Below are 12,872 nucleotides of genomic sequence, written 5' to 3'. Positions count from 1 at the left end.
TTTCTTGTGCTTGTATCTGACACAGCAGTAACAAAGGTACTTCCCTTTGGTGTCTGTTGAGACAATGATTTAGATTTTACATCTTTAGGAACTATTTCCAAATACTGGTACAGTGTTAACATGCACATGTCATTCTGAACATTGTACAACATCCTCAAAAGTGGTGTATCTTCTGGGATGAATCTTAATCTCTGCAACTTTGGTTCTCCATAAATCCTTCAGCTTCTAAGGCAATTTATTTACAATAATCAACAAATTAGCAAGCAAATTCAGCTCTTGCAAATATACACTGCTTCCCATTGTGTTACAGCATCCTTTGAGTGCATATGCTTGTAAAGCCTTTATGTCCTCTGGTTATTGATGACCAAGAAATAATCTTGTCTGTGGGCTCTTGCAATTTTATGTTCGTTGCCATAATGATGAGGCAATAAATCTTTTGCCCTTTTAATACTTTGTTCTGGATTTGTATATTGGCAACTTTTGACCAACTCCTTCACCTGTCCCCCAGTATACTGTTCCAGGTAATACAGATGATCTTTAGCATTTTTAGTATTACTTTCAATGTGATGTTCAAAGGATTTCATGAACGTCAAATATTGTTAATGGATCGCGGCGGGAAAGGTCGAAGGTGTGGATAATGAGTGCCTTAATTGCCTCATACCTGTCAGCATCTGGCGGCTGGTGTAAGAAATCAATGATTTGTCCGGCGGTCTCCTGGTCAAGCGAACTGACCACGTAGTAATATCTTGTGGAGTCTGCAGTGATCTGCCTGGCCTGAAACTGGGTTTTGGCCTGTGTGAACCAGACTAGCGGCTGTGAGATCCAAATGGTCGGCAGCTTCAACGAGACTGCATTCTGTGCACTCATGTCATTCATCGTGGGGTCCTAAATGCTGTTTTGGATGGTCGGGGTCAACACTTTGATTGGTATGCTGTGAAGTGAACAAAAGCAAAAAAACCACACCGAAGCTGTGAGTGAGTTGAGCCAACCAACTGACTTTACTGGAACTCTCCGAGAGCGTATCAGACCAGTCCCATGATCCTTTTCGGTCCCTCCCATTGTGATGTCAGCTTAGTGTGAGCATGCACTTCTGTGACCTGCTTGTGGATCACTGCAGCTTGCTACCCCATCATAAAAGAGGACGTTCATTAGAACAACTCACTCAGTTCCTTCTCTTTATCCATGTGATTCCACTGCCCCCCCACATATATCTATCAACTCCCTCTTGAAGGTAGAGAAAGAACCTACCTCCACCATGTGCACAGACATTCTAGATTCCAGTTACACAATGCATAAAGAAATTTATTCACCTATTGGTTTTAATTCTCTTCCCTTTTATTTTATGCTTGTGACCTCGTCCAAGTGAGAGAATAACCTCCCACTACCCATTTGGTCTAGATCACTCATAAGATACCCTCATCTGTCTCTAAAGAAAATAGATTTTAGGTTTATTGTCAGAGTACATAAATGCATCACATACAACCCTGAGATTCTTTTTTCTGTGAGCCAAGCAGAAGTACCACTTATTGGTAGTGCAAAATAAAACTAAATAATGTATACATGTTTATATTTGTTTATTTGTTTACAATTGTACAAATCAGAGGAGAAAAGAAAACAAACAATAAAGTGCACGAGTCCCTGAATGAGTTTATTGTTGAGGAGTCTGATAGTTAGGGGATGGTGGGGAGATGGGGGTTAGCAGCTGTTTCTGAACCTGACGGCATGAGTCCTGTGGTAGCTATGCCTCTTTCCTGATAATAGCAGCAAGAACAGAGCATGTGCTGGTGGTGTGGATCCTTGATGATCGCTGCTGCTTTCCGACAACAGCGTTCCCCGTAGATGTTTTTGATAGTGGGGAGGGGTTTTCCTGTTATATCCTAGACTGTGTCCACTACCTTTGGTAGGGCTTTATGCTTGGGGGTATTGGTGTCCCCATACCAAAGCATGATGCAGCCGGTCAGCACCCTTTCCACCACGTATCTGTAGAAATATGTCTGGGTTTCCGATGCCACACCAAGCCATCACCAGCTCTTGAGGAAGTAGAGTCACTGATGTTTTTTCTTCACAATGCTGTTATTGTGTTTGCTCCAGGAAAGATGCTTCAAAATATTAATTCTCAAGAGCTTATTGCTCACCCTCTCTGCCCTTGATTTTCCCCCAATGATCACTGGATCGTACACAGTAGGTTTTCCGTTCCTGAAGTCAGCGATCAGCTCCTTGGTTTTGGTGACATTGAGTGTGAAGTTATTGTTGATGCACCATTTGGCCAAGTTTTCAATCTTGTACGCTGACTCAACGTATTTCTTTATACAACCCACTACTGTGGTATCGTCAGCGAATTTGTAGATGGTGGTGTTGTCATATCGAGCCCCACAGTCACGGGTGTAAAGCGAGTAGAGCAGGGGGCTAAGAATGCAGCCCTTTGGTGTGGCGGTATTGATGGAGATTGGGGAAGAGATGTTCTTACTAATCCTCACTGATTGTGGGCTGTAGGTGAGGAAAAAAAGTCCCAATCTTTTGAGGCAACTTTTGAAAATGTAGCCCCTTATTCCATGATTCATTCTAGTCAATCTTTTCCAGAATCTCTTTTCTCATGCATTCACAGCTTTCCAATGATGTGGCAACCATAATTGAACAAATTCTCCAGTGGAAGCTAGAATAGTGCTTTATAAAGGATTAGTATACTGTGGCTGTCCTGCTCTCAAGAGCTGCCTTCTCCACTGTCAGTGATTTGTGCTTTGGTAACCTTGAATCCCTTTGGTCCTGCACTCTTGGAACATTATTCTTTATTTTATTTTGTTTCCTCTTCCGTCCTACCAAAATGCATCACACTTTTCTGCCATACTCTGCCCATTTCATCAGCCTGTTCGCATCCTGTGGCTGCTTATCACCATTTCTTTTTGCAGTTCAGAAGAATGAGTTTTATGCCACGTACTTCAATTTTGAGCCTGTTATGTGCCCCCATTATCAAAAGCCTCCTGAAAATCACATTTCCTGCATTATCCTCTTCGTGTAGTGTTAAACCATTAAAAAAATCTTTTGCATTGATTAAACCTGATTTACCCATAATGTTTCAAGTAGTCCATTTTCTATCTGGTGACAATTAATCCTGTCCCTGATCAATGTTTCTAGAACGCACAAAATCAGTGAACCGGTGCGGACTCGAAAGGACAACATGGCCTGTTTCCGCTCCGTGAATGGTTATATGGTTAATATTTCCCACCCCTGAAATTAAATTGACTGGCCTATCCTTGATGGGCTTGCATTTACTCTTTTGAACGAGTGGATTGCCTTGCTGCTCTCTGATCCTCCAGTATTATTCATGCATACAAAGAGCATTGCAAGATTACATTCGGTGCCCCTGTGGAGACTTGTCCGAGCACCAGCGTAGCGTGTGATGCACGAGCGTAGTGAAAAGACTGAGACAACAGGCTGGGAGCTTGTTTAGTACAACTGATTTACCTTGAAGTTGGTGCTGCACCCTTTAAGGCCATCTTCAGCCTGCCCCTCATGTTCAGGAACTTGCGTCTCGTTGGCATAAGCGTGCATGTGCACCGGAAGAGAAGGACCCGCGACGCCATCTTTGCCACAGCTACAGCTGGTGACAAGTGGGGCTGGTTCGCCGCTACCATTATGTGTGTCACCACAGCCCTGCAATTTGAATCGGCATTTATTATCAAGAAAATGTCACTTTTGCTCTTCCTTTAGAATCTCAATATGTACCCTTGGTGACAGCTTTTCTCATAACTCCATTTTGTAATTTTTAAAAAGTGTTTCAAAGGGTCTCAGCTGTCTCCTACTCTTTGGTTACATTGGATGCATTCACAAGATAGACCGATACAAGACAGACCAATTTCCATGATGTAAAACTGTCTGACTTTCATGGTGCAGAGTTTTACTTGTGTATTATAAGAGTCACAGAGGCTTACATGTGGAATATATTTAAGGACGGTCGATAGAATTTTGGACATTAATAAAATTGTGGGTTATGTTGGTGCATGAAAATGCCTGCAGTAAATGGTCAACTGCAATCTTATTAAATGGCTGAGCACAGGAGGACTGAATTCATGGTTTAAAAATAGTCATTTTCTGAAATGTATTCATCACTCAAAAGAACGATGTCCATTTCCCATCTCCACTGGCCCCTGCATCCTTTTCAGAGTGGTACACAGAACCAGATAGGGAATGGCAGTGGCGGCATCTTCACTGCTGTTCTTTGGTGATGTGCTGTCATACGGGAAAATTCCAGGACTGAGATTATAAAAAAGGCAGTGCCAGGATGATGTATGGCTTGGAAGGAAATATCTGCAGTGTGGTGTCCCAGGTGCTTGAAGCCTTTGCCCTTGATGGTCAAAGCTGTACGTTTGAGAGATGTGTTGGAATAGGCTGTTAGTGAACTAATCAAGTGGGTTGCCTTGTGCTGGATGATGTTGAGCATGCATGTTATTGAACAGCAGTCCTTCAGAGAGGTGGATAGAGCCTTGCACATGGTGGTGAGGAATTATTTCAGAATGCGAGTCATTTGCCAAAAGGATTGCTAATCTCTTTATTTAAATATTTTATTCATTTTTAAGTGTAATTAATAATTATGCAGAACACAAAACACCAAAGAAACTCTACTTCCCCAATTTTTCTATACAAACCCAATTAAACAAAGAGAAAATAAAGAACAAAGAAAGAGAGGAAAAGAAAAACCCCATCGTCAATGAAACACCGAGACATGGTGTTACCACAGAGTTGTATCCTTTAAAGAGGCCTCCTGGCTAACCAGAAATGATCATATCCCAATAGTGGTGTCAATGGTGCCTATATATTCTAGGCAAGGCTGCCAAATTTTCAGGAAGGTGTTGAATCCTTTTCTAAGATTACATGTGATCTTTTCAAGAGGAATACAGCTGTTCATTTCTGAAGACCATCTATCAATGAGGAGAGGGGTATCAGGTTTCATGTCACTGCTATACATTTCCTGGCCACACATAGAGTAATTTCTATAAACTTAATTTGGTAATTAAAGATCTACTGACGCCTGTGAAATTTCCCACTAAGCAAAGCTCTGGATCTAATGGAAAGGTGACTCCTGTGATCCTAGTCAGGGTGTCACAGAGGTCGTACCTATAAGGCCTCACCTTTGTACAAAGCCAGGTAGAGCGCAAGAAGGAGCCAACCTGTATACCACATCTGAAGCACATCTCTGACAACTCAGGCTTATATTGATGTAGTTTCTGTGGGGTGAGATACAGCTGATGGAGGAAATTATAGTGAACCAATCTGTACCGGGCATTAAAGGCAGTTGACAAACTGCCTTGACATAAATCTGACCAGAGCTATTCAATTGATATGTTCAAATCTGATTCCCATCTCACTCTAGATTTGTGCAAACCTGGCTTTGGGCCCTCGTTCAGCAGTAAGGAATATATTTTAGAAATAAATTTGAATATATTTCCCTTGATTGCTCATCTCTGACCTATTTTGACAGGATTTGTGCTTTATGGTAACAAGACATTGGTGGGGAACTCAATTATTCTGATGTTATTGAATATTAATAGGCAGTTTCTCTCATTGGAAATAATTACCTGGTTGTTATTTGATCTGATTGTTACTTACCACTTTCTGGCCCATGTTTGTTTCAGTCTTGTTATATGCAAGTATAGGTTGAGAAGTTGTAATTGGCACTGAACATTGGTGAATAATCCTATTTCTGACCTCATGGAAGAAAGATCCTTGAAAAGCTTTTGAAGATGACCAGGAAATGGAGTATTGTCCTGTGGCACTCCGAGGGCTGGTATGATTGACCTCCAACAATCAAAGATCTTCATCTGCGCAAGAAATGATATAACCTGTTGAACTACTGACTCTTGATTTAGTATTGTGTCAAATGCTTCCTTGAAATCAGGGCAGTCACTTTGAATAAAAGCTGAATTGTACAGATGTATGGACCAAAGTTGTGCTGAAATCTGGAGCCAAATAATCTTGGCAAATTCAGATTTGGTATCAGCAAGCTGTTTATTGTAAGTGCAGGTCGATGCTAATGTCAAAGAAAGTTTCCATAATTTTACATGGTACCAGCGATTGAGGTGCATAGGATAATGTCAGACAGCTTTCCACATTGTTCGATGGATGCCTGTTGTAAATTTACTCGAGCAGTTGGCTTGAAGCCAAGCACATGTTGCGAATGCTTTACTAGGTTCTTGGTGTTTGTCTTCCTTTTGCCTGTTCAATTGTCTATCACCATTCATGACAAGATGTTTTGTTGATTTGCACATATTGTTTTTATATTCTTGAATTATGAAGTGATGTTAAAACTGGGCATACTTGGTGTTGCACTTTAAGTCAAACCAGGGTAGGATTTGCACAGTAAATGATAGGCCCTGGAGACCGATTTTAAACAGGGAGGCCTAAGGGTACTTGCTACATTGTTCCATGAAAGTGGTAACACAAGTAGACAGGATGGTGTTGGAGCATCAGATTGCCAGCTGATTTCCCCCCTCTCCCCACAAAATAAACTTGCTGTCAGCAAATGGCACATTTTTACACGAAATTGGGGTTTTGATAGATTGCAGTATCTACTGAGAAGTGACGTTCCAGATTTTGATGGTCTATTTTTTATATTCTTGAATTATGAAGTGATGTTAAAACTGGGCATACTTGGTGTTGCACTTTAAGTCAAACCAGGGTAGGATTTGCACAGTAAATGATAGGCCCTGGAGACCGATTTTAAACAGGGAGGCCTAAGGGTACTTGCTACATTGTTCCATGAAAGTGGTAACACAAGTAGACAGGATGGTGCATTTGGTATGCGTGCCTTCATCAATCAGGGCATTGAGTACAAGACCAGGTACATCACGTTACACCTGTACAGGAAGTCACACCTCTGTTTTGGTCATAGGGAAGATGCCCTATGATGCAGGAAAGATTTGTGAGGATATTACCAGGACTGGTGGGCTTGAGTTATGAGAAGATTGGATAGGTATGGCTCTGCGGCGACGATCGATCTCAGAAATTCAGCAGGCTCAGGACTGGTCAGTACTTGGAGGGGAGATCAGCTGGGAACACCTGTTGCTGTGGGTTTCATTGAGGGGCGCCGGACAAAGTGGCGAAGCTCTGCCTGGCAGTGGGCAAAATTTAAAGAAGTTTATGTATGTTACTTTCTAAATGTAGTAGTATGTGATAATAATGGAACCTTTACCACCTTCTTGGAACATAGGAGACAGGTGACCTAAAATCATGAAGGGTGTCGATTGGGTAAATAATCGGTGATATATACCCTGGATGATGTTCTTTCATGTAGATTTGAGAGGGCGGATGTTTGTAGGGAGATTTAAAAGGGAACTGAGTGCCAACTCAAGAGGGTGGTGAGATGAGTTGGGGTGAAGAGCCTGTTCCTGTGTTTTACAGCTCTGACAGACAATTAATTCAATTACAGGACCTCTTCCCACTTCATACCGATGTGGTAAGTACCAATGGTTGCTCTCCATTCCCCTTCAGAGTGTTCTTTGCATGATCCAAAATATTGGTGGTACTAGGGATGCTTTATGGAATCTCGCTTTTGACCGAAGAAGCACCCTGGCTGTTCTGCTTATGAATACCCACTCCCACTGATCAGATGGACATTTCCTTCCACTGTTGTGCATCAGTACCACCATCTATAGTGCAACAAATATAGCTGCAGTTGCCACTTTCCTCTGAGAAGCCATCTCCCCCACCTGTCAACAGTTTCCTGTTTGAGTGGGGATAATCATAGGAGACCCCTGTATTACCTGCCTGCACTTGATGTCCTTCTGATAACCAATCTTTTTTTTCCACCTGTTGTGTGACCATCTCTCTATATATACTATCCACATTTTTTTCTGCATCCTGGATGCAGCATATTCAACTGTTTGATGTGCTTTGGCAAGAGCTCCTGTTGCATGTTTGGTCACCAGGAACATTGAAAATCTCCTTGTTCTATCACCTTTTCCGGGGGGAGCATAACACTTTACTATTTATCCCCTGTCCATTCTGCTTTTCAAAAAGGAAAACAAACCTTTACCTGGTCACTGGACGCCCTCTTCACCAAGCCCGCATATTGTTCTCAACAGCAGCATTTCAACCTCTCAACTCTTATGTCAGAATGCTGTTCATTGACTTTAGTTCAGTATTCAATACTGTGATTCCCTCCAAGTTGATCGCCAAATTTTGCAAGCTTGGCATCAGCTCATCCCTCTGCAATTGAACCTTGGACTTTCTGACCAACAGACCTCACTCTGTTAAGTTAGACAACCTCTCCTTTTCCATTCTCACCCTGAGCACCAGCATGCCTCAGGGCCGTGTGCTGAGCATTTCACTTTTCACCTGTGATTTTGTTCCTGTACATGGTTCTAACTCCATAATCAAGTTTGCAGACGACACCATGGTGGTTGGCCTGATCAGATGTGATGATGAGATGGCCAGCACCTGGCCGTGTGGTGTGCCGACAATAACCTGGCCCTTAACACCCAGAAGACATTGTGGAGGGAGCCACACTCTTGCCCCTATCTACACAATGGAACTGTAGTGGAACGTGTATCAAGCTACAAATTCCTAGGTATCCACATTTCCGATCTCACCTGGTCCCTGAACTCCTCCATCATGATCAACAGCACCTTTATTTCCTGCAGAGCATTAAGAAGGCTCACCTCTGTCCCAGGGAAATGATGGATTATTACCACTGTACCTTTGAGAGCATATTCACCTCGACATCTCAGAGTGAAATGGCAACTGTCCCATATCGGACTGTAAAGCACTCGAGTGGGTGATGATAATTGTCCAGCAGATTATCGACCCCCAATTACCCACCATTGAGAACATCTATCAGAAAGGCTGCCTGAGCAGGGTGAAAAGCATTATCAAGGATTCATCTCGCCCTGACTATGGACTTTTTACTCTCTTTCCTTCCGGTAGGTGCTACAGGAGCCTCCGCTCCTAAACCAGCAGGCTCAGGAAGATGTTCTTTCCTAGGCTGTGACCCTGCTGAACCTTGCATTCAGCACTGGCCGTATTTGTAGGGCCAGTACTTTTATCCTTGTTTGTTTGCTGGAGTGCTTGCTTTTATTCACAGTTACTTGTAAATAGCACTATTCTTTGTACTTCTGGTTAGATGCCAATTGAATTTCATTGGCTTTGTATCTGTACTTGGCAATAAAGTTAAATTTAATCTAATTTTAGAATGTGACCAGTCCCAAGATGGCCTTCCCAAAAGTGTCAGACCTGCTGCTGTCTCCAGGCTTTGCCTTGTCAGCTCTGCAGGTTCAGTTACTGAGGATATTTTGGACTGATACCTTCCTTCTGTGAAGGACATCCATTTACAATCAACCATCAGTTTTTTGGTTACTGTTGTAGACATTATGATTCAAGATTCCTTTATTGTTGTGTACACATGTCTTGGGTAAACTTATACCTCTCATTTTGTTCATTTTAGATTGGTCACAGTGTTTGAGCTACCGAAAGAAAATAGACACACACACCGAGAGCAGTTCAGTTTATACAAATGTTTATTACTAATTTAAAAGCTGATTTCACACTACAATATGCAAGCCCTTTCCAACTATACTTATCAATGCTTGGACTGGTCCTAAATGCCAAAGCGAGGCAACGACTGCACACTTGTAGTAGGTTGTCAGGGCGCCGGTAGCAGCTTCTCCACCTCCCCTGACCGGGACGTTGCTCGGACTCTGGCTATTCTTCCTTCTTGACAAGGGGTGTTCCCACCCCTCAGAGAGTCTAAACTTCAGCAGCAGGACCACAGGCTTATATACCCCAAAAACAATTAATCATGCGCCTACTCCTTCTAATATTTGTCAGTCAAAATCAAAACTGAACATTACATTCTACAATTTAGAAGATTAATTATTATGGAACCAGAATGTTATGATTTCCTGGTTTATCTCGTAGATACAAAGACTTATTAAAACTTCTCGAGCAAGACAGGTTGTGACCAATTCGTCAATTTCAGAGTGTTGCATTTGACAACTGCTTTCCCTGGGCCTCACAGTGGAATTCCATTTCAAAGTGTATCTTCAGATAAGTCCCCATGGCTGAGTTTAATTACATCTGCTAGTTCTGAAAGTAAGGTGACCAGTGTCGTCAGTTCCACATAAGCAAAAAGCATCTGGGTACATGGTTTTAATCCTCCATTACAACACAACGCACAAAATTTGTTAACCTTTGCCATGAAAGCGCACCGAGATGCCACTAGCCCAACGTCCCCACCAGTAACAGAAAGAGAAGCCAAAGGGAGTGCCATCAGGGACATCGAATGCAGTGGCACAGCCTCTTGTTCATTCCACCGATGAACCTGAACTCCAAGTTTTGATTCTCTGATCAGAAGTTGTGAACACCTGAGGCCCTTTTGAGAGTTCTGCTTTCCATCAGCCTTCTCACTAATCTCCGGTCCCAATATCTGATTCTCTCGAGCTTTTATTCCAGATTTATTTTCTTCTCTTGCTCTATTGTATTCTGTCACTCTTTTATTAGAACCAGGGAGGGGTGATGCCCCTAGAGATTTGAAAATATTAATTTTAAAGTTGACATTTTTTTTCAGGAACCATAACAGACCTGACAGTGAGCACAAAGGTGAAGGAAGCATATGGTGTTAAAATACGCAAAGCAGAGTTTTGGATGGCAATGAGTTTACTAAGGGTGGAGGAAGGGTGGCATTTATTAATTTGCTAATTTTTTGGCATGCCACCTTTTATTTTTAATGCTCTCTACCATTGAAGGCAATTGAAAATTAAGTACATATTTTGGATCTGGAGTTGTGTGATGGCCAGACTTGCAGATTTTCTGGGCCATGTGAATTAGGAGCAGAGATTGGCTCCTTGATATATCAGGACCTGCTCCAGATTTTAATTAGATTATAATCTCAACTCCACGATTTGTGATTGTCTTTTGCTATTCTGATTCCATTTCTCTTTGAGTAAGAGAGTTCCAAACACCCTTAACTTTTTTTTAGATAACACACATCTCAACTCCATCTTAAATGGGTGTCCCCAATTGTTAAACCATGATTTTCATTTCTGGATTGACCCATTCTCCCCAAGTCCACTCTGTTAAGACCCCCGACCGTCCCCAGGAATTTTTGTTTCCTTGTGTGAAGGGTATTCATGAATCAGTTTAATTTTTGCAATAATCCATTAGTTTTGTGGCTACCATGACAGAAATTAGATTTTTATTCCCGATGCATATCATTGGACAGATGTACGGATAGACAGAGTTTGGAAGGCTATGGTTCAAATGCAAGCAAATGTGACCTGCCCAGAATGCCAGGTTGGTCAGTGTGAACGAGCTGAGGAGTACAGAATGGACTCCGTGATTTCAAGTTCACATTTATTATCATCTATGAAACAGCGTTTCTCCAGACCACAGTGCATGCACATACATACATGATTCACAGTATATGCTTTGGTGGGATTCCAGGGCGTGCCTTGGGTCCAGACCTCTAGATATGAGAGTCCAATGCCTGGTAATTCATTAATGCATTCAATTAATATTAAAGCTTTTAAGGATATTTCAGATGGCTAAAATTGTATCTAATCACGTTCTGCCGATTCTGTTTAGTTTCAATGTTGCAGCAGCGGTTCTCACAAAGGGTTGCTCTCCGTTGGAGTGACATAAAACAAAGTCCCTGTCTGTCTGCAAGTCAGAAATAAAGTCCAATTTCAATGTTTTGAAATTGAGGTGAAAAATTGGTTAGAATCGTGTCCAACATTTCTGTTTGTAGCACTAAAATAAGTTGATTTTATTGCTGTTTTTGATCAACTTTTGTTTCTAAGTTGATGTGGCCTGTATCATTGCAAAAAAAAACTATTTCCAGGGCAGTGCGTCCTTTTGGGACAGAGCCTTTGAATGAAGGATGCTGTTAACCAATTATAGATTTCAACAGGTGCATTTATCACCTTTTGCCCAATATGATCCTTTGATTTTTGTGTTGACAGTTTTTCTCAAGGGGTGCAAATGTGATCCGTGATGATTTCTGAAATGTCTGCAGGGGTCCCAGGTGAAGAAATCACCAGGAAGTGATGCCTGTTGAAAGTGGGAGCGGTGCAACTGCACGGCAGGTGAAACAGAAGCGTAAAGCTCACCCAATCTCCATCAGAAGGACAAACAGCTCGGAGCAGGAACGTGTCACATCGCAGCGGGAAATGCTGGAAGGACAGGTATTGTCAATAACTACCAGTTACTGGTAGCTTGGCGATTGCGATTGTTATTAGAGATGCCGATAGATTGGCAGTCTACTGCATTGATTAGAAGGAAAGAATCTCAAGCTGAAGTTAGTGGTCGGTCTCTTGCCTCAATACGCACAGCTTATTGATCATCTGAGCAAACAAAAACTAGGACTATTTGTCTGGTCACCAGTGGTGAAGCGATTCAAGACGTTTGGCAACCTATTGCACTGAGCTCCGCATGTTCAGTTTCATTGAACTGGGTGAGGTTAGAGAAGGTGAACACAGGCACATGTTTAGCACTTGTGCTGGACAGTTTCCCCCCCCCCCCCTTAAAGAAATGGGTTAAAAATTATGGTCGAAGTGCTTCTTCCCAGCTTGAAACAATAATTTTGCATTTTTAGTATCTGGAAAAACAATGTATTTTTAGCATTCTATTTTCATTGCTGACATTTTTATTTGATTTGTGTTGAACAAGAGTGGAGTAATTAAAGAGGTTTACATTGTAATTATTTTTCTGAAATGTACTGTCTCCAAATGGATTTTAATGCTAAGAAATTTAACATTGTTAACTTACAGCATTGTGGATTACTGTATGTCCATCTGTTCCAAACTGCTAAAGGAGTGAAGAAAACAGCAAAGAGAATGCAAAATAAATGCCACTCCTATGATAATGAGTGAAAAATGAAGACA

General features: G+C 41.8%; 1 protein-coding gene across 10 annotated transcripts in view; it reads left to right on the top strand.

Annotated features, from left to right (window-relative positions):
* The window catches only part of wdr37 (WD repeat domain 37), a 141,119-nt gene that overhangs the window by 21,388 nt on the left and 106,859 nt on the right, over positions 1-12,872 (top strand). For 8 of the 10 annotated variants that reach the window (XM_069914683.1, XM_069914691.1, XM_069914690.1 and 5 more), the window contains exon 2: positions 12,005-12,173. In XM_069914683.1, the coding sequence (XP_069770784.1) occupies positions 12,036-12,173 (138 nt within the window). In that variant the 5' untranslated portion in view covers positions 12,005-12,035. Of the gene's footprint in view, positions 1-11,951; positions 12,174-12,872 lie in introns of all 10 variants that reach the window. The other 2 variants (XM_069914685.1, XM_069914684.1) reach the window with 1 other exon arrangement.

Source organism: Narcine bancroftii, chromosome 1 (genome assembly GCF_036971445.1).
Source record: "Narcine bancroftii isolate sNarBan1 chromosome 1, sNarBan1.hap1, whole genome shotgun sequence".
Classification (NCBI taxonomy): domain Eukaryota; kingdom Metazoa; phylum Chordata; class Chondrichthyes; order Torpediniformes; family Narcinidae; genus Narcine; species Narcine bancroftii.
The sequence above is the reverse complement of the archived record's forward strand: the minus strand, read 5'-3'. Positions and strand labels throughout refer to the sequence as shown.